At 39.9% G+C, this 23,077-nt stretch overlaps 1 protein-coding gene across 5 annotated transcripts in view; it reads left to right on the forward strand.

Moving 5' to 3' along the window:
* The window catches only part of LOC126202915 (DNA-(apurinic or apyrimidinic site) endonuclease), an 81,807-nt gene that overhangs the window by 18,865 nt on the left and 39,865 nt on the right, over positions 1 to 23,077 (forward strand). For all 5 annotated transcript variants that reach the window (XM_049936996.1, XM_049936994.1, XM_049936995.1 and 2 more), the window contains 2 exons: positions 3,861 to 3,987; positions 22,518 to 22,661. In XM_049936996.1, the coding sequence (XP_049792953.1) occupies positions 3,861 to 3,987; positions 22,518 to 22,661 (271 nt within the window). The remainder of the gene's footprint in view (positions 1 to 3,860; positions 3,988 to 22,517; positions 22,662 to 23,077) is intronic.

Genomic DNA, 23,077 nt, shown 5'->3' on the forward strand with positions numbered 1-23,077 from the left:
TACAACCACCTATGCGTCACTCACTTAGGGATCAAGAGGATAAGATTAGAATAATCACTTCATGCACAGAGGCATTCGAATAATCATTCTTCCCATGCTCCATACATGAATGGAACAGATAGAAAGCCTAATAACTGGTACAATGGGATGTACACTCTGACATGCATCTCACAGGGGTTTGCAGAATGTAGGTGTACAAGTAGAATTGTGAGCTGGTCTGAGATTGCAGCACACTCTGAAAATACCGCATTATGCACCAAATCACTGGAGTGTTACATAGAAATATAGCAGTAACATGAGCTGCAACATTGTTTTTCACAAAGCTTCTTTCACTGGCATGTCAGATTACTATGAAATGTATCAGAACTTTATCATCTTACATACACTACTGTATTTGGTATGAGAATTATGCTCCTCGTGTGGGCAGCTGCTTGTTTGCAATCTCTATTCCCTTGTTAGGTATTGTGTTTCCTTTTTAGTGTCCTCAGGGTTGCCACAGATTCTGGAAATCAGGGAATTTCAAATGTGTAAGGGAAATTTGGAGGAAAAAAAGAAACACCGGAAAAATCTTGTTTGTATCTCAGTAGATGAAATGGTTTGTTTTCTGAGATGTCACGCATCATCACTGGTTGGGTGCAGCTAAAAATGTGCACTGCTTTCCTATTCCCTCATTACTACTGCTTCTCCCCTATCTAGCACTCCCTCAGCTTGTAGTCAGTACTGCCATCAATTGTCACCACTAGCCTGGCACCTGCAGACGAGAGGCAGGGATGCATGAGGAATGGTTTGTTTGGATCTGATTCTCAGAGACTAGGCACAGTGGGTGGAGACAGCAGTCATGCATGCATGAGTCATGTCTGAGTGATTGAGTGAATGTGTGCGTATTCTTGTTTTGTGACGAGGGATATGTCCAAAAATTTAGTTTTGAGAGTGTGATTGTCTTTTCTATGTGCGTGTCTGTGACTCAGCTTTCACCTTTGCGGTGAGTTGCTACCTATCCTCGTTATTATTGATTCTCAGAATATTTGCACAAGTTATCTAAGGGGAGAGGAGAGGGGAAAGGACTGTGCAGGTGCACTGGTGTTTGTGGGTGGGGGGATAGAAGGTGCGTGTAGATTGTGGCTGGAATGGGAGCAGGGACAAGAATAGGCAGATGGACAAGGATTAACAAAGATTTAGGTCAGGGGGAATTACAGCAACAAAAGATACGTTGCAGAGAGGGTTCCCACCTGTGCAATTCACGAAATCTGGTGTTGGAAGAATCCAGATGACACAGGCTGTGAACAGTTATTGAAGTCTAGCAAATCATGTTGGATAGCATGCTCAGTAACTGGACGGTCCAGCTGTATCTTAGCCGCAGTTTGGTGGTGACTGCTCATGTGAACAGAGAGCTTGTTGTCATAGTCATGTTCTTGTAGAATGCCACACAGTGGTTGCAGCTAAGTTGGTAGATCACATAGCTGCTTTCACAAGTGTTCGTTCTTTTCATGGGGTAAGAAATGCCTTGCAACAAAAGTAAGTACTCTATGACATTGACCAATTACTTAACTTGCATTTATCATGAATCTCCAAACGACTAGAATAAAGGGCAGGTGACTCCTGTATTTAAGGAAGGTAAAAGAGCAGACCCAAAAAATTACAGGCTAATTTCCTTGATGTCAGTTTGGAGAAGCATTTTTGAACATAACTGAGTTTGAATAAAATAAGATTTTCTTGAGACAAAAAAGCTGCTTCCACTAATCAGCACAAATTTACGAAGCATTGCTCATGAAACTCAGCTTACTCTTTGCTCATATGATATCCGTGGATGAAGGGCAACAGACAGATTGCTTATTCCTAGATTTCCAGAAAGCATTTGACACAGTGTCGCACAGGAGACTTAACAAAGTTCCAAGCATGCAGTGCAGCTTCTTGATGCTGTATCCAGCAGCCCAGTATCCTGTCTCCACCACATCCCTGCCCACTCTCAAAGGCAGCAGTAACGTCTCCCCTCTGTCCTATCCTGCTGTGCCCCCACACCTTTTCTGTACGACCATTTCCCATACCAGCAAAGATCATTGCTCACCTTAGATGCAGCCGCAATCGAGCCGTGTGCTCAGAAAGGATAGTGACCATGTCTGCAGGTGTGTGTGTGGGGGGGGGGGGGTTGTTGTTGTTGTTGTTGTTTTTATATGTACATCTGACAAAGGACGTTAATAACTAAATAATGGCTTGCAGTCATTTTTCAATGTGCCTGTCTGTCACTCGACGACTCCTGTGTGTTGTGAACAGTAATCTGTCGTTCTCATATTGTTGTTATTCCACTGCTGATTTCTGCCATTGAATTTTTGTAGTGTTGCAAGTATTTTACCTCTCTACTTGAATGTTTCTTGTCTAAGATCTTGTTAATCTTCCAGTCTTTGATAAACACTGTGGTCCTTGGAGGCATTTCTACTCAAGACAGAATACAATAAAAATCTTATATCAGTATGGTAGGAGAAAATACGTATTGAAGTTAAGGACTTCAGACTGTCTCAAACCAGCTCAGCTGGCCCGAAAACTGTGTGTTCAACAGTATCCATTGTTTCACTACTCCCCTACCCCAAGAACGAGTGGTAAAATGTCAGTGGGGCTGTTACCAAACAACCTAACTACCCCAAAAATTTCCACAGTAATATTGGTTTTAAAGTTATTTTTGTGTGTCATCTTCTTGTCACCCCAACCCCATCCTTCAAGGGTACTAAAGGTGCTTTATCATCAGACGGTTGTTTCCCATTTATTAAATCATATGTATGAAGTTTGGCCAAAATAGCTCCAGGTCTTCCACAATTCCAATACAAGCTTTTATTTATCTGTGCCTGGAGTTAATATTTGTGTTCTAATGCACCCTAAATCACCAGAATAATGATTTTGTTTGTGCTTCATGTTTTTCATATTTAATCCTTGAGAGGTGCTCACTACATCTGTAGTGATACAACTTTCAAGACCTGTGTACATGCAGTGAATATCTCTTTGGCTTAAGTTCACAATTAACATCTTTCCCAAAATAAAATGGTATGTACTCTTTTTCTGTGCTGAATCACTTGTAACATCAGATGATGTCATAAAACTAATAAAAGAAAAACTAATTTGCAATTTTCAGATTATGTTGATGAATTTCTGAAGAGTTCTCTCTGTATTGATGCAGTATTGGCTGAACCTGTGCTGTAGTTGGGTTGAGCATGTTTGGCTATGCTATTGTGCTGGGTATACATATTGTTCGACAGTCTTTGTATGATATTGCCTATTTTCAGCATTAAAAAGAGCAGATCACTTTATCAACTGACATTTTAGAATTTATTTTAATTGGTGTCTTTTGAACCTTGCAGTAATTTATGGGAAAATTAGACCATTGTGTTGTGAGAAAAATTGGCTGGGCTTCCTTTCCAGAGAGTCCAACAGTGATCTGTATGCACAGAGGTCTTTCCTGTTTTAAATTGTTCTAAACATGCATGGACAGAGTGCATATCTTGATATCTTCATTGTTGTGGTTATTCATATTACAAGTCTTGAGTCTGCAAAACTCTTTTAGTGTGGCGTCATTCATGTTCCAGCGGCTAATGAATTAGATCTGGAAAGCCAGCACTGGTAACACAATGTATCCCTTGTTGTGCCCAGTAATTATTTTTCTTCTTAATTTGAATGTAGAAAATGTACTTGGTTGTTTGGTGAAAATTATATTTACCATTTTCTTGTCCCTTTATTTGAGATAGTCGACTTAGATGTTAATGTAATTTTCATTACCGTATCACGTATAGTTATACCTTGTTCTTAATGGGAAAAAGGAAAATGAATTTCCTATGTGTAATTCAATCCTCATATGTTTTCATTTTATGTTTCAGAAAAATGGCTTGGAATACATAAAACGTGAAAAGCCAGACATAATATGCTTGCAAGAAGTTAGATGTTCAGAAGCCAACATTCCACCAGAAGCAAAAGTAGAGGGATATCACACATACTGGGTATCAGGTGAGTGTTTCTCCCCTCTTTTATACTGTGAAAAATTATGAAAGGCTACAAACCAGTCAGCCAACAATCATACTCTTATCAAAAAATCTAATTCAAATAATGCTTTTAACCTGCATCAGAGTACTCTTCAATGTCTAGTTCAGGCAGTTCATCATGCATAGTTGCAGTGATCAACAAACTGTCATAATATTTATGATTATCCCTTGGAATCATCTGTTGTCACACACTGTTTGCAGAAGTTCTACTGCAATCAGAAGTATGCCTTGTAAGCAGGAAGATGCACCAAAAGTTGTTTCTTTCCTTTCCTGGTTACTTTGTCGAGTTCTGTTTTGTAAAATGCTGAGAGATGTTCGTGTCTTTCATAGTGAAGTACACAAGCATCATGCATTAGAAGTTTGTGAATATTCTTCCGATCACTTTTAAAGTTGATCTAATGGAATTACATTTTGCTGGACACACATGCATCTCAACTTTATCATTGGTAAGAATAGAATTTGAAGTAATGAATTAAAATCTGTGCCAGGAATTGAACCTGAGGCTCCTGCTTACTAGATGAGATATACTGACCACTACACCAGCTTACCATTGGGGCTAAGACAGTTACATGGACTACCGTAGTCCAATGCTCTCCGTAACACAGACCTCAGTTCACACCCTCAACCAATTTTCCCCTTGTTAAATTGTCAATATTGCCAATGTTACTGCAGTGGTACGGTGATGTGGTTAGCCCATCTGCATACCAAGCAGGAGACCTGTGTTAAAGTCCATTACTTCAGCTTCTATCCTTACCAGATATAAAAGTTAAGATGCATATGTCCTCTTTACGTACAAAGTTGGGGGCTACAACATCAGAGAGCCTCGGCAATACTGATGATTTAAGAATGAGAAAATTAGCTGAAGATGTGAACTGGGGTGTGTGTTAGGGAGGGAGTTGGACTAGTGTAGTCCGTGTAGCTGTGGTAGCCACAGTAGTACGGTGGTGTATTTGTTTGCATTTGTGCCTAGTAAGCAGGAGACCCAGGTTCAAATCCCAGGCATGGCACAAATTAATTCTTTACTTCAGCTTCTATCTTATTGAAGATAAACTTTTAAAGTTGAGAACACTTACATACAACAAAGTGCGAATTAGAATTGATCTTGTAACTTTGAATGATTTCTTTTCATCCATCAGGGTGGTACACTGGCACGTGCTCTTCCACACTGTCTTGGAATGAAGAGTCATATCCACGTCTGTACTAATTCAAAAGAATGTGTAACCAGTAGACTGTAAGTTTGGATGGCCCTTCACAGTCGTTTAATGAACAAAGTAAGAGCATATGGACTATCAGACCAATTGTGTGATTGGATTTAAGAGTTCCTAGATGACAGAACGCAGCATGTCATTCTCAGTGGAGAGAAGTCTTCCGAAGTAAGAATGAATCAGGTGTGCCGCAGGGGAGTGTCATAGGACCGTTGCTATTCACAATATACATAAATGACCTTGTGGATGACATCAGAAGTTCACTGAGGCTTTTTGCTGATGATGCTGTGGTGTATCAAGAGGTTGTAACAATGGAAAATTGTACTGAAATGCAGGAGGATCTGCAGCGAATTGACGCATGGTCCAGGGAATGGCAATTGAATCTCAATGTAGACAAGTGTAATGTGCTGCGAATACATAGAAAGATAGTTCCCTAATCATTTAGCTACAAAATAGCAGGTCAGCAACTGGAAGCAGTTGATTCCATAAATTATCTGGGAGTACGCATTAGGAGTGATTTAAAATGGAATGATAATATAAAGTTGATCGTCGGTAAAGCAGATGCCAGACTAAGATTCATTGGAAGAATCCTAAGGAAATGCAATCCGAAAACAAAGGAAGTAGGTTACAATACGCTTGTTCGCCCACTGCTTGAATACTGCTCAACAGTGTGGGATCCGTACCAGATAGGGTCGATAGAAGAGATAGAGAAGATCCAACGGAGAGCAGCGTGCTTCGTTACAGGATCATTTAGTAATCGCGAAAGCGTTACGGAGATGATAGATAAACTCCAGTGGGAGACTCTGCAGGAGAGACGCTCAGTAGCTCAGTATGGGCTTTTGTTAAAGTTTCGAGAACATACCTTCACCAAAGAGTCAAGCAGTATATTGCTCCCTCCTACGTATATCTCGCGAAGAGACCATGAGGATAAAATCAGAGAGATTAGAGCCCACACAGAAGCATACCGACAATCCTTCTTTCCATGAACAATACGAGTCTGGAATAGAAGGGAGAACTGATAGAGGTACTCAAGGTACCCTCCGCCACACACCGTCAGGTGGCTTGCGGAGTATGGAAGTAGATGTAGATGAATAGGGTGATATACATTCATAGACACAAAAGTAGAGATCTGCCAGGCATTCAAACGTCATCATCTTATCAGCATTTCTTTCACTCGCACTGTTATTTAAACTTTTCCTTCATTCCACAACTGGTTTTGGCTTTTTAAGCTCCTATCTAGTGATTAACTATACTTCGTACGTCAAGAGAAGAGCTCTGACAGCTGGCAGCGCAGTTGCCGGTGTTCGACATGGATGGGCAGCGAGCCAGCAGCGGTTGCCCAGCACTATGACAACACTGGATTGTAGTCATGGTCACATAAACATAAGCTCAAAACCTGATTGGCTGTCGTGGATGTGCGAAGCACGTGCGCCGAGGCCATGTCAACTGTCTGAGCTCTTCTCTTGCCGCACACACTGTAGGAAGTTTCCATGTATGTAAAAATGTCAACTTATCCTCATTTTGTGTTTCCATTTGATTTTGTTTACAAAAATTTAGTTTTGCTTGTTGTCTTGACAGTCTACATCTTATCTGCTTCTTTGGAGCCAGATCTCTTTCTTCCTTCCTTAGCCACTGCAACTGCTACAAAATTAAATGTGAAACAGTTACAACACTCATATTTCTTTGAGTGAAAATGTGAAACAGCTAAAACACTCATATTTCTTTGAGCTAACAAATCCTAACTTATACTCTTAAAATATTTGTGTATAGTTTGGAAGAGATACTTGCAATTGTCATCTTTACAGTTGGCTTTTGTAGTCATTGTCAATTAATGAAATATACACACTTGAATAAGATGTGTTCTTGATGATTTCTATCTACACCAGTGAGATTTGACAAAGGGATAACTCTAAATGTTCTGCCTTATAGAGTCATCATCACTTTTTGACAGCGTGTAGTGTGGCCGCTGTCTGCAAATTTGTGTTACTTAACAAAACACATCATTTAAAAAGAGCACTTCTGACCATATCTACTGTCACATTTAAGCTGGGGGGAGAGAAAAACTTATGGCAAACATTTCTCTGCTTTCAAGTGAATAGACGTAAGTGAAGTGCCTGAGACTGTCTTTTGTATTCATTGTTTTTCATCCCTTTTGTCATCTTCTGGATATGATTTCCAATAAATTGGACTAGTTGATCTAAACTTCAAGTGTTCACGAGACCACTTATACCTCAATACAGAAGTCTGTGTCAACTGAAATAAAACATTTCTATCGACTGTTATTTAGGTATACAGCAACTAGCAAAAGCTACCCCAGTCACTGTGTTCCTTTAGATCGAGTGAGGGTTATGCTTTGAGCCTCTTTTGTTTCTTCAAATTTTCTGTCCTTGTGTTTCTGTCTAATGATCTGAACACTAAATGAACGGCTGAAGTGTTCTCAGTAGCATTGTTGCACATGAAGAGACATAAATAATAAGAAAATAAATTATGGTAATTGCTTGTACGGAAACTCGGCAGGGCATTGTAGCTTTACACGTCACAAGTCAACAGCATGCCAAAATTGTAAATGTACTACATTTGTCATTGTTTAGCAAAGTATGCTTCTTTTAAATTCTCTGGTCCTGCATTTTCACATATGCTAACACATCCAAAGTTTTGCAATAATAAAGATAACAAAAATGAAACGAGCTTATTCACTTAGAGCAAGATCACAAATTTTACACATCTGCTGTTTCTGCATGAGAAGGGTGATAACACTACTGCCATGCTCTTTCATTGTCAATCGTGGGATTTGTGAAGATCCTTACTAGAGGCAGAAGCAGGTATCATTGCTCAGGTCTCTACTGATGTGATGGACATTAAGTGAGGCACTATAGGGAATGCTAGTGACAGAAACATGAGCCCTCTATCCCCAGGATATCTGCTATGAATTATTCCTGCAGTTTTCAATTAAAATTGACCTCTAGGGGAGGTTTTCAAATCAACAAATGAATGGATAGTTGCGTGCATTCGTTTTCCCACCCCTCCCCTGCCCCCCTTCTACACTGTTACCAGTTTTTACTGACTACCAAAACTCCAGAAATCGCAGTTTCTTGCCGAAGGCATAATTTTGAAATATTAGTGATTGGTTTATATTTAAAGATGGTGGTTTATGAACACACCATGCTCAACTCCTGGCCCATATCCAGCAGGAGCAAGGAATCATGCCAGCACCGGGTTTCACTCTCTCCCTTGTCTTAAAATAATAATCATCATCATCATCCAACACACACACACACACACACACACACACACACACACACACACACACTCAAGTGCGCACTATTGAAAGTTATTTGCTCTGACTCGATCATCTGCTCATTCATAAGTATTGAAATTAACTGTCTTTCACCGTGCAGGAAATTAAATCAAAACTGTTACTCAAAATCCACTACCAAAATCAAACTGTACACTGTCCAAAAAAATTGAAACACTGAAGTACGTAGCAACACTGTGATACACACACTGTTCACTGCCGCATTAAAAATCTCACTTACAAAGAAAATGCTTAGAATTTGAGTGCTTGAGATGTGAAGTGAGAAATGGAAGAACCAACAAATATGAAAATAATCTCACATGAAAAATTGTAGCATAATTAGCAGCAACAGGATAGCACGAAGAAATTGCGCAAGTTCAAATATGCTGAAGCAAAAATAAACCACTGGGAGAAAAATGGGGATGATTTTCTCATACTGAAAAAAAACTTCTTACTTGAAATGAAAATACTAATCCATTCATTATAGTGACAGTGCTGTGTTTTAAACTCCCATTATTTCCCAAGAATATAAAAATCACAGAAAACCAAAAACTTTACTTTCCTTACAAAAGTCTTAAAGGGCAATGCTTTTACAATTAAGCAAATTGAAATGAATACACTGAGATGACCTAAACTGAGTTGAGAGTTGGTCTCTTCTGTTGCAAGAATCACTAACATTATCAGTATGTGCCAGCAAAAATTATTACCTTAAAAATGTACTCGTGTGCAAATCCATTCTCTCTGTTCCATATATGCTGTGTCTGTAAGTCCTCCCATCAATTTAACAATTCCTAAAAATTTTCTTTAGCAAAATCCTCCTCCAATATGCACTATGCTAAAAGTTCTGCCAAGTTCAACATTCGACTACTACAAAGACACACAAGTTCAGAGGTACTACTGTCAATGCTGTAAGTCAACTACTCCACAGATGACACACGCGACTGCTTTGCTCTCATAATGTGAAATTACCACTCATTCTGAAACTGTCTGCAAATAAATGTCCAGTCCACCTGTATATGCCCACCTTTCAGTATTACAAATACTGTAATGGAGCATGTTGCAAATAAATAAAAAACAAAAGAGAAAAAAAAGGATGGTGTGGGTGTATACTGGAGGGTGCCCAATTGAGCATTTTTTGGACCAGTTCAGTCTTGAAGTGTGTCATTGCACAAACCCTGCTCGCAAGTGAGATTTCCTCTGAAAGGCCACTGTAGGCATGTATGACAGGCTCTAACAGTAACGTCCATGTGGGATTTATCCACACACTTTGATTTTTATATATGTATAATATTGTTCTTCTATCTTCCCAATTTACGTGGGTATCTTTCAATACATGATGTGTGTCATAAGATTTTACACAAAGGTTTAGAGAAATGGAAACAAATTACAAAGCTCGTCCCGCACACACTAACAGACGAACAGAAAGAGGAAAGACAAAGAATTTCTGTTGAACCACGGGGTAGTGCAAGGCGTGATCTTACATTTCTGTCAAAGATTATTGCTTGGGATGAAAGTTGGTACTTCCAGTATAACCCTCACACTAAGCTTCAAAGTGCTGTGTGGTGGAGTCCTGAACCACTAGCCTTAAAAAGAAGTCAGACAACAACCGTCAAGGACAAAGATAATATTGATCATATTCTTTGATAGTAAAGGATTAGTTCATCATGGGTATATTCCTTCAGTTCAAACAATGAACCAAACCCTTCTTTCATTAAAGTCTTCAAACGTTTGCGACAAGCGATTCAACATTGCCGCCCTGATTTGGGATATTCTCACGACTGATTCTTATTGCATGACATTCAAGATGTCATACTGCTTTATCTGTTACCAAGTACCTGGTCAAACATAGTGTTATTGCTATCCCACTTCGCCATAGTCGCCCATACTCTCACTTTGATATTTTTACTTGTTTCTGTTATTGAAAATATGACTGAAAGGAAAGCTTCATCAGGATATCGCAGACATCCAACGGGCTGTGACAAATAAGGTTACAAGCATCACAATTGAAAATTTCCCTGCTTGCTTCCAAGACCTCAATAAATGTTGGCAACTGTGTATAGGTAGCCGAGGGGTATACTTTGATAGGATCATTACTTGGCAAGTGCAATTTTCTGTTTTTTAAAAAACTTTTCCTGGAGCTGGTCTGATGAAGGAAGTATTATTGTTATTATGGATTTGAGTATTTTTACCTCTTGCAAAATTAGAGTTAGCCTTCTGTAATTGGAGCAGTCTATTGCATCCTCTTTTTATGAATGACTGTTGTGCACTTCCTACAAAATATTTGGAAGAGAATTGTAGTTATAAGAACATTTATAGTTTTCCAGACTTCATCTTTTCTTCACAATTCTCCCAGAACTAAATTGGTAGGTCATCTGGACCTGTTCTGTCAACACTATTTTAAAGTCAGTTTTCATATTTGGAAAACGTATTTCATCTACTAGCACTACTTCTTCTACTTCTTCAGTGCATTCCTCTGTCATGATACAGTCTTCTTTTCCACCATAGAGTTCTTTGTAATATGCTTTCCATCTTTCAGCTACTCCATCTGTATTCAGTAATGTTTCTTTGTTCATCCTTACCAAGACAGTATGACATTATAATGCGATGTTGTTGGCAATTTTTCAATTGTGCCGTGCTACAGAGCAGTCTGTCACTTCCTCCAGGTTTTTTAGTATCAGATTTGTTTGTTTCACCAACTCTCAACCAAACTGTTATCTTCCAACCTAACCAATACCTGGGTCTAAGTTACAGATCAATCTGTTGCCACAGCCAGCTTCCCCCCTCCCCCATGTGCGACATTCAGTGGCTTCTTTGCCAGCTGAAAACAAAACTGAGTATATGCACCGATAGGTGACATGACAGCAGTTGTTAACATTGCATCAATGGTCAAAACATATGACTCGTGTCTAACATTCCTCTTGACTCTAATGCCTTAATTACCCATTGTGCTTTATCTCTCATTCCATTTTTATGTCTGTTTCTGTATTCCTGTGTATAGTATTCAACTATTCCTTTATGCCTGGTAATGTTTGTTAATGTTGAAAATCCTGAGTTGCACCACAGTCTGGAATCCGTGTTAAACTGTAGCATCCCCTTCCCCCCACCCCTCTCAAAAAAGGTGGCTGCATAATTTATTTCGAAGGTTGTTGGAGGAGTGCAGTGGCATACCACCTCAAATAGGACCAAGAATTTCTTTCCTGAATAAAATTTATTATCTTTACTGTCATCTGTTGGTTTTTTCCCCCCACCAACACTTCATTGGTGTTTTTGTTACCACGGCATTAATTACACTAGTTAACAAATTTAAATGTTTTTTCTGCATCTGGTTTGTAAATGGGTGGATTTACCAAATTTTGGGGCGCTGAATACACTGGGAAAGTCAGTTCTTCTCTATGACGTCACATTTCCTAGATACACAGCAGAATAAAAAACGGTAATAGTGAAAATTGACACAATTAAGTCAAAACAAAAGTACTCATTCAGAACGTTTGAAATCAATACTATTTTTTATGTATATATGGGCATGGTGCCAATAATAGGTCCAAATTTGTTCAGAAGATATTTTCACCTCTAATTGTCTTTGATTTTTGAAAAATGCGTCGACGGAGCTCGTCTTTTGTTTGCTGTTTCATCACTCTCCCTAACAAGACCCCCAGCAGTAATCACCCACCATTGAAGGGTTCCAATGGACTTGGTAACGGTGTTCCATGGTAAGAATGTCTTTGTGAAAGCATTCACCATGCTCATTGCTTACGGCTCCCAAATTTTCTGGGAAGAAATCAAGGTGATAAAGTAAAAAGTGTTTATTGAGGGACATTCTATACCCCATGTTCTTGTAGTTGTCCAACAGATCATTCACAATGGTAACATAGGTTTTGTGTTTTCACTTTTCTACTGCTCAAAAAGCCCTTCACAATTGCTTTAAAAGAAGACCAAGCAGCTAATTGGATATCTGTGAGTTTGGCATCAAAGGTTGGATCTTACAGCAATTCTCTTATTCTTGGTCCAACAAATATACCCTCTTTCAGCTTTGCCTCACTTAACTTGGGAAACTTTTCTTTTAAGTGATTGAAGGCCTCACCTTCGTTATCCAGAGCTTTTACAGAGTTCTTGATAAGGCCCAACTTGATATGAAGGGGAGACAAAATGATTTTATCGGTCTCAACAAATGGTGTATTGTTCACATTTACATTTCCAGGAACATATGATTTCCTTATAGACCATTCCTTGACTGTGTAGTGGTTCTTGGTGTCACGGCTGTCCCAAAGGCACAAAAAGCAGTAGTATTTCATGAATTCAGCCTGTAAACCTGTAAGGAATGCAACAACTTTTAAATCACTGCAAAGCTGCCATTCATGATCCTTATATTTCATTACCTCTAGCAGCAAAGCCATGGTTTCATAAGTTTCTTTCATGTCTACTGTGTAAGCCAAAGGTACCAATGGAAATGCTTTGCCATTATGCAGTAGTACTGCTTTCAAGCTGGTTTTGCTGGAGTCAATAAACAGTCGCCTGCCACTCCTGTGGATTATGTTGTACACCTAGCTACATCATCAGACCATTGACATCTGTAGATACACACATTGAATTCTGCGAGTTGATATATTGAGCAAAAGAAGCACCTCTTGATCTGAAACAAAAATTTTTGTCCCTGGAGTTAGAAGGTTCTGTTGTTGCAGTTTCGACCCCAAGAGTTCAGCTTGCTGTTTCAAAAGTTTTAGATTGCGAACCAAATCGTTCAATTCCATTTGATGAAAGAGCTGAGGCAAAGTGTCATGATATTGAGGGCAGTACTCTTCTATATGTTCAATACTTTCTGATTCACGTGACATGGTTTCTGGTTCCGTGGCTTTCAAGTTACAGACAGGAACGGGCAACCCCTCATCATGGGACACAGGCAAATGCACTGAAGATACATTTGGATACTTTATTTTATGTCTAGTTTTGCTTGAATGTCGCGAAATATTTTTAAGACAGAAGTAACAGTGGTCATTAGGCTCTCACCACACAATCGGAACAGCAAATGACATGGCTCGGCATTTTCCTTTCAGTTATGCGGGCAATGTGAGGTGCAAAATTTTTATCTTTATCACCAACAGGGCAATCAAAATACATTTTATATGCCTTCTTAACCAAATCAGTGATTGGTTTCTTTGGGCTTTTGGAATTTCCCACATACATAACAAAAGTTGCTGGGGTAGTTTAGACAGCAACGAGATTTAGTAGTTGCCATTTTTCTTAGTTGAGTTTGCACTATCTTTCACAGGAAACACTCACTGGGCATCTCTTTCACACCACTGGATTACCACACCAACCATTTACTGACAATTTGTAGATCTTTTAGCTCTTCTCTGCAAATCAAAAACAAACAATTAAACATCAGAACAGAAAAACAGTAAAAAGCAAAATACTGAATATGAAAAATGAAAAACCTTTTAAAAACTCAAAAATAGTACGTGCTAGAACATTTTGAAAGGTATATTCTGATTCTACATACCAATATACATACTAGTTGATGTATCACATCCCAGATGCAAAATGGCTGTTGACTAGTGTTATTACTCTTATTGGTAACGTTGGATGTCCTTGTAGCATATTCCCTTCTTATTGTCAGTTCTTTGAATTTTTCAGTATTCCACAATTTTGCTTTACTTTTCTGATTTCACTTAAACCTTAAAATATAGGTCACTAAAACTGACACATTATTGCTGTCTGTGTCTAATGAATCCAACAGTATCATTAAAAAAATAAATTGCTCTTCACCATGTAGATGAGATGCTGAGTTGCAGATAGGCACAATAAAAAGAGTGCTATATATCTTACCTTTCAGGCAAAAGGCCTTCTTCTCATGCCTATGCTCGCAGCAGCCACAGACAATGGTCATGTGTGTGTGTGTGTTGTGATTATGTGAATGTGTGCATTTGTTTTCTATGTCAAAAGAGGACTTTTTGGCAGAAAGCTAAAGTTTATAGCAGTGTTCCGTTATGCTTGTCCGCAACTCAGTATCTCCTCTATATGGTGAGTAGTAATCTATCCTTTTCATAATATTGTTGTTATTCCGTCCTGAACATCCCACAGTTTAATCTACTGTAGCTAAAACTAGACTACTTGATATCTGTTGTTATTGAGGGGTAGGAAGGATCTTGGGTAACATGTTCAATATTTCAGGGTAGGATGAAAGATAATCAAGCCCTGGCAAAGGCACTTGTTTCAGTCCAGGATGATATTGGGTGATGAGCGGGGTGGGCCTTCGTAGCAGATTGTTGAGGATGTGTGTGGGTATGGCACGGGAAATCTGTTTGTGGTCTAGGTTCGGAGACCGTTGCCAGTCTTTGAGACCTTCAGGATACTGGGCAAGGGAGCTCTCGTCACTGCAGGTATCTCGTCCACGCTTGTTGTATGGGAGGGATTTTTTGGTGGGGAAGGGAAGGCAGTGGTCAAAATATGGGTACTGTTTGTGGTTAATGGGATGAGGTGTGGATGGAGCCATCAGAGAGGTGGATGGAACGCCCAGGAATCTGGCACGTTGGGTAGAGGAGGACCAGGTGAAGCAGTTGGGAGAAAAGTTGTTGAAGTTGTAAAGGAATGTAGATAGGGTGCCATAGCCCTGAGTCCAGATCATGAAGAGATCATCGGTGAAATTGAACTAGACTAGAGGTTGGAGTTTTGAGTGGCTAGGAAGATTTCCTCTAGCTGACCCATAAACTGTATTACGGACACACAACACCGTGATTCCAATAAACATTAATTTATTTCTCTCCAAGGAACGTACATCATGGATTATAAAACATTAATTCAAGGATAATCAATATTTCCAGAGTGTCTATAATTACAAATATCAACCCGCAACACCCTCCCCACCCTGGTCAATTTATAGAGGAATGACCAGTTGAACGGGGCGTGAGATTATGGATCCTTCTGAAGTTCGTAAGGTTACAGTTCGTATTTTCCCATCTCTTCCTTCATGAAGATCTTCTATCCGCGCCTTCCTCCACATGTGTCGTGGACGAACATCCTCTTGTAGAAGAACGGCATCTCCCAGCTGGAGTCTTCCTGAACCTGGCCTTGGTTGATGAGTTTCATGGAAGTTTTTGAGCAGGATCAGATATTCTTTCTTCCACCTGTTCCAGAAGTGTTCTACCATCTTCTGCAGCCGTTGAAATTCCTTGGACAAATCCTTTCTAACTGATGATACTGGACCAGTAGGTAGTGTTGTGAGTCAATCACCTACAAGGAAATGTGCGGGCGTCAGTGGCTCAGATTCCTCTCCCCCTTGCGTAATTGGTCTAGAGTTTAGTGCTGCTTCTATGCTGACCAGGATCGTGTTGAGACCTTCTTCGTCCAACTGTGACTGTCCTAAAACTTTTCTCAGGCAACATTTGACAGATCCCACCATCCATTCCCAGAATCCGCCCCACCAAGGCGCGTGTGGGGCAATGAATTTCCAAGTGATGGCTTGCTGGGTGAGGTACTTGTGCGTCTCGCTTGCCATGAGAGCCTGCCGGAGCTCCTTCAGCCCTTACGTGCGTGGCATGGAAGGTAGTAGCATTATCAGTGTAAATTGTGCTGGGCACTCCTCGTCTTCCGACAAACCTTTGTAGGGCTTGAAGAAATCTGTAAGTTGACATACCTGAGCTTAGTTCCAGGTGTATGGCTCGTGTTGTTGCGCATGTGAATAGAGCAATATATGCTTTCTTCGTAATATGCCCTTGTCTGACATATAATGGACCAGCAAAGTCAATACCTGTTACTGTAAATGGTTTCAGTGGTGAAACTCATTCAGCTGGTAATGGGGCCTCAGTTTGTTGAACAACGTGAGCTTTCACCATCTTACAAGGTAGGCAACGGTGTGTAACATGTTTAATTGCCTGTCGAGCTCTAAGGATCCAGAATTCTGTTCTCAGTTCAGATAACACTATGTTTACTCCAAGGTGATGCAAACAAATGTGAGTCTGCTGGATCAGTAAACGTGTGAAATGATGATGTCCTTCAAGAAGAATCGGGTGGCGTTGATCTCTGGGTAATTCTGCAAACTGCAGCCGTCCACAGAGATGAATAAGACCATTATCCAAGAATGGGTTGTAGTGAGCTATGAGAGAATTACGTGGTAGAGGCATGTTGTTGTATAGTGCATGCAGTTCGAGCGCAAAATGTTGCTGTTGAACAACTTGAATCCAGTAAGTGCATGCTTCGCCCAAATCTGATGCTGTTAGTTCTCCAGATGTTCTGTTTTCTTTCAGTAAGTGCTGTTCAAAGCGAAGTACCCATCTTGTAACTCTTAACAGCTTGAAATAGCTACTGTACCGTGTAGCTGTTAAAATAGGAATCTTTGTTTGTACCATGAAGACGTGGTCTGTTAATTTCTTCTTTTCTGGCAAAGAGTGCTCTTCCGTCTGTAAAATTCGAGGCCACTGTGTTCTGTTCTTTGTTAGCCAAGCAGGTCCATGGAACCATACAGAAGCATGGTGAAGTTTATCTGCTTTGGTACCTCTGGAGGTTAGATCAGCTGGATTTTCGTCACCAGGGCAGTGCCTCCACTGTGACGGATTCGTTAGTCGTATTTCCGTAACACGGTTTGACACAAAGGTTTTCCATCGATTAGGGTCATGTTGTATCCATCCTAAGGCTACAGTTGGGTCAGTCCACAATGTTGCACGACTTGCATTATAGCTCGTGGCCTTACAGAAATAATGTAGTTGTCTTGATCCAAGAAGTGTCTTTAGAAGTTCCAGCCGTGGAAGAGTTATTTTTTTGATGGGAGCTAGTCGGTTTTTACTGCAAACTAAATGGACTGATACCATATTTGTTGTGGTGCACCGTACATAAAGGACTGCTCTGTAGGCCTTTTCTGATACGTCGCAAAAGACATGGATTTCTGGCTCAGTGTTTTCAGATACGCCAACCCATTGGGGAATTTTTATGCGTGAACATGATGGCAATGTCGATACCCACATTCGCAAGCGTTTGGTAAGATCAAGGGGTAAAAGCTCATCCCATTCAATTCCTCTTGACCAAATTTCTTGAAAAATTATTTTTGCAGTGAGGGACACAGGCGACAACAAACCCAGTGGGTCATAGAATCTAGCAGTGTTTCGTAGTACTTCTCGCTTAGTGGCAGGACGATTTATAACATTGTCGGTAACATTGTTGTGAACAACACTGAGCGTATCAGTCTGTGTGTTCCAGTTGACTCCCAGTACCTCCGTGTCTGTAGTGTTTATGACACCTTCTGATTGCCATATTCCAATCAGTTGGCTTGAATTCGTGGCCCACTTTGCCATTGGTAGACTGATCTGTCCCATGAGTGATGTAAGCTCATAATATAAGTTAATTACGGCATTGTCATCTTAAGCACCTGCTACAAAATCATCCATGTACATATTATCTTCAACAAGTAAAGCAGCTCGCAGGAAATTCATTTTGTGCATTACAGCAAGTTCTTCCAACGTGGCTGTAAGAAGAAACGGACTGCAGGTAAGTCCGAAAGGTAGCCGGGTGAAGCGGTATGTAATCCTTTCGTCAGTTGTAATATAGTTTCCTTGTTGATCTACGATTACTTTTTACCAAAAAAACCTCGTGAGATCTCTATCTTTCCTGTGAAAAACTAACTGTAGATATGCTAGTTTGATATCGGCAATTAAGGCTACTCGATGTAGACGATATCTCAGTAGTATTGAAAGAATGTCAGGAAGTAAATTAGGACCTATGTCTTAAAGAGTCATTCAATGAACGTACATTCTGGTCGTGCGACGAACCATCAAATACAATCCTCCATTTGATGACACCTAACTTTTCTTTCTGTACTGAATGATGTGGCAGATAAAATGTTTCACGCAATTTCTGTCCAGAAGGGGTGACTTCCACATGTTTCTTCTTGATGTGTTCTATCATTTGCGCCTCGTAAATTTGTTTCAGTTTCTTGTCCTCCGTAAATTTTTTCTCCAGTGAAGCAAATCTCTTCTCTGCTTGCTGAAGATTATTAGATAACATAACGTTGGGTTTTCTGGAGAAAGACACGACTCTTCTTTTGTGTTCGATGCAGTAGGATTTTGAGAAATCTTGCAGTAACGCCAATTCCTTCTGATTCAGAGTTGTTTTTTCATCTTCTGTGATTCCCATTGTTTCTAAATTTCAGAAACGTCGTAAAATATCGTCTGTTGTTGTCGCTGTCTCTAAACTGATGTAGTTTGCCATCACAAGGTTAGCCGTGGTGCTTGATTTGCTTCCACTAAGAATCCAACCTAGAATGGAAGGTACCAGAACAACTGTTGATGTTAGTCGAATTGGAGGGGAATCTTTAACGATTTTCCAATAGTAATCTGCTCCGATGGGAAGATCTTCTGTACCATCTCTTAGGTCTGCAAACTGAAGTCCCCGTGTGCATACAAGTTTTCTTAAATCGGAAGGCACAGTTGGGTGCACGGAAAATGAGTATGTGCTCTCAAACGCAGTCATAGACTTCTTGGAATTAGTCCATGTACCCTTTAGTGTGAATTCTACGACTGTACGATGTGTTGAAGTTGTGGATGGCATTTCAAAGGCGTTGACAGATAGATCACGATGTTCTCTAGTTCTTAAACCTAGCTCATCAATCAGGAACTTGGAAATGAAGCTTGACTGACTACCACTATCCAGAACGCAGCGAGTAAGTTTGCTTAATCCTGCGGGTCCACTGACCCAGACTCGAGCTGTCTGAAGATAAATAAAACCTGCTGAACTTACGTCGATTCTCCCTACAGATGTAGAGCTAATTTGCTGAGAAGATGAAGAAGAGGCAGCAATGTCAGTACAGATAGCTTTGTGATGACTTTTCTTGCACTTAGAACACGAGACCTTGACCTTCTTACTGCAGTTTCTAGCATTATGACCTCGGTTTAGACATATAAAACAGCGATTATCTTGCTTTAGTTTATCGATACGTTGTTGACTGTCAGTTACTATGTTGCAGTCTTGGACCCAATGAGAGTGAGCTTCGCAAAATACGCAATATGGTTGTACCGGTACTTCTCGTTTAGGCTTACGCAGATTTTTTGCTTGCTTTGAATTTATGTGAAGCGCTGCTGCAGTGGGCGTGAAGCTAGGAGATGACTGATATTCTGTACGAATCTTTTGTGCAGTGAGAGCACCATGAACGTCTTCTTCCAAAAAGCTAAGTAGTTTCAGTACATCTCCTTCCGCTACTTCGGTTCTTCTAGCATGAATGACTCATTTCTGGCACATTTCAGCGGGAAATGCACGCAGAATTTTCGGAGTGAGAATTTTACCGTATGCCACGACATCTTCTACTAAGGCACGCAGTGCATGAATGCGACGGTTACATTCAAGGAATGAACTGTTCAGCGTTTCAGGTGTCGCTGAGTGTACAGGCTTTAGCGCATCCAAGTAATCGAGGTGCGCCTGTATAATGCGATTGTTTTCTCTGTATCTATTCAATAAAATTTTCTTTGTTACTTCATACGTGTTAGCCGTTATAGGTATTCCATCTACTAGCAACTTCGGTTCGCCTGACAGATACCCTTGTGGGAAAACATGTTTATTTACTGTAGAAAGGGATGGGTCTTTATCAATGGTCAATTCAAATTGTTCCCAGAAGCGGGACCACATTTCGACATCTCCACAAAATGACTCAAGCTTAATTGCTGGTAGCTTGACAGAGTGGAATACAGTTGGTTGTGTGAGCACTGGTGGTGACGTGATATTCATCTGCGACGTTGTGGCTGAAAGCTTGTAATCAATTGCTTTTGTAGCCTTCTGTATAGCGCGTTTGACTTTGTCTATATATTCCTCGTAGCTCAGCACGTCTGCATTGTATGCATTGTCAGAGAGAGAATTATGAATAGCGTCATCTAATGAAATGAGCTTCTCTAGAGTTTCTTGAAGACGTTCCCTGTAATATTAAAAATCATCAAACGGGCTTTCTATGGTAAGACCATCAACAGCCGCACAAAACCGCGTAGCATTACTCCTCTCCCTAGTTCGCTTTCTTTGAAGTTTGCTAACTGTATCTCTGATTCGTCCTGCATTATGTCTTACTAAACACGGCTGTTGTAAGATTGTTTACGAGTGCGCTTGTGAATAGCTTAAACGTTTAACAAGCAGCGTATGCGCAAACGTAAGTGAACGAAAACCTTTGCTACTCTGAGTGCAAGTTTCAGGTTGCAATACAAAGCCGCAAAAATTGTTTTGAAGCATCCAGTTCATGTGATCATATTATATTGGAATGGACTCAGCTTGTGATGCGGTCCGACATCGTCTCTTGCTTCCTACAGCATGAAGTAAGCCGTTAATTGTTGAAATCACGCAGGAAATCGCAATTTCTTCCCGGGTTTCGGCACCAAAATATTACGGACACACGACACGGTGATTCCAATACAACATTAATTTATTTCTCTCCAAGGAACGTACATCATGGAATATAAAACATTAATTCAAGAATAATCAATATTTCCAGAGTGTCTATAATTACAAATATCAACCCGCAACAAACTGGTTGGCATAGGAGTATGCCATGCGGATGCTCATGGCTGTGTCATGGGTTTGTAAACCTTCCCTTCAGAGGACAAATGGCTCTGAGCACTATGGGACTTAACTGCTGAGGTCATCAGTCCCCCCCTTCAGAGGAAAAGTAGTTTGGAGTCATGATAAAGTTGATAAGGTGTGTAAGAAACGAGGTTGTGGGTTTGGAGTTTGATGGGTGTTGGAAGAGGTAGTGTTTGATAGCGAAGGCAACATCTACTAAATCAGATTCCAACAACTTGTTGTTGTGATCGGACTTCAGTACATGTTGATTACGCATCAGATGAGAGAGTTATCATTAACATGTGGTTTATGTTAGACCGTCATCCAATTCAGACTTTCCACGCATCAATTGAAACAAAATGCTACCGCAAAAAGGTTCAGTATCTGTTGACATAACTGCTGTATATTATGTTGGAGTCGTTGATATTCCTCGGAGCCACATATGGTGTACCAATCTCTTTGCCGCACTTCTGATTACGTCAAGTGAAGCTTTACAGTTCTAGTCACTGCACAAAGCCAGCAGGGAATTCTTCATGCGAATAAATAGAATAACCACAATGGAATGTGCTCCGTAATAAAGCTTTGCGCTTAATAAAGGTAGCTCTAATCCCAGAAATCACCTACAACCTTTCTACTCAAACATCCCCCCCCTCCACTCAAACACCCCCCCCCCCCCCGTTTTTTTTTTACTCAAAACAGTGGAAATTCTTCCACACACTATTCACAGAAGGGAGCGAAGAATGTAGGAAAAAATAGTGTACCAGAAGTACCTTTCATAAAATGGATTTTGGAGATATGTATAGATGTACAATCATTACACACTGAAACTGCAGAGATTTCAGATTTCATAGGAAAAGCATAATGGAGATGGTTGTCATTGTCGTCTTCAGTCAGCGGTTTGATACTGCCCTCCACACTACTACTTTCTGTGGAAGCCTCTTCATCTCATAACAACTAATGCAACCTACATCCATTTGAACTTGCTTATTGTATACATCTCTTGGTCTCACTCTACAGTTTACACACACACACACACACACACACACACACACACACACACACACACCGCCGCCCCTTCAACACTATTTCGACGATTCCTCAAACTCTCCGATTATGCCCTATCAAGATGGTGAAAAGTTGGGTGCATAATTATGGTCCATACAACTGAATGATATTTATTCTATGTGTTTTAATAAATGTAAATACACTATACAAAACTAATTGGGCTTATTTACTACCCAATTCAATTGATTATTTTGAGATTTTTAACAAAGAAATTGTTTTTGTTGTTTCTCGTTTTTTAAATAAAACTAAAATCTGATTTTCTACATACTGTAACATATTGAACTAGTAGTTTTCGTAATGATGTGCTATAGACATAAAGGTTTACCTTGAGGAATATGTGCCTTCATTTTATGTTCATCTCTTGTAATAGTTAACTTGTTTGTTAACTGTTTTTGTATGTACTTCCAACAGGAGAGAAAGAAGGGTATGCTGGAGTTGCTTTGTTAACAAAAGTGAAACCACTTGATGTGAAGTACGGCATTGGTAAAGACGAACATGACTCAGAAGGTCGACTAATCACAGCAGAGTATGAGAAGTTTTTTGTTGTTGGTGCATGTAAGTTCTGTTGATTGTTTCAAACTTTCTGTGTTCGCTAGCATTTGTTACTCCTTATTCATAAATTGAATTTGGAGTTATTGGTACAAATAATGCTAATATCACACTTTTCTTATTTATATTTTCCAAAGCATTACATTGTTACTTTATTAAGTGTTCACATTCGCTTGTTTTGGAATGGGTTTTTAATTTTGAATAAAAGTTATATCTATTTTTCACCCCTTTATGCTCTCTTCTGTCCTCCTCGTTTCTCTCTACTCTTTCCATCACATTATTTGGTATATCATACGCTGAAATTGTTTCATAATAGGAACTGGTCTGCAATGTGTACAACATATAGTCATTCATAAAATTAGTTAGTTTTCCTACAGTGGTCGCATCCCTAGCTTTTGAGTACTGCTATACTCCGAATTTCA

Source organism: Schistocerca nitens, chromosome 9 (assembly GCF_023898315.1).
Source record: "Schistocerca nitens isolate TAMUIC-IGC-003100 chromosome 9, iqSchNite1.1, whole genome shotgun sequence".
Classification (NCBI taxonomy): Eukaryota; Metazoa; Arthropoda; class Insecta; order Orthoptera; family Acrididae; genus Schistocerca; species Schistocerca nitens.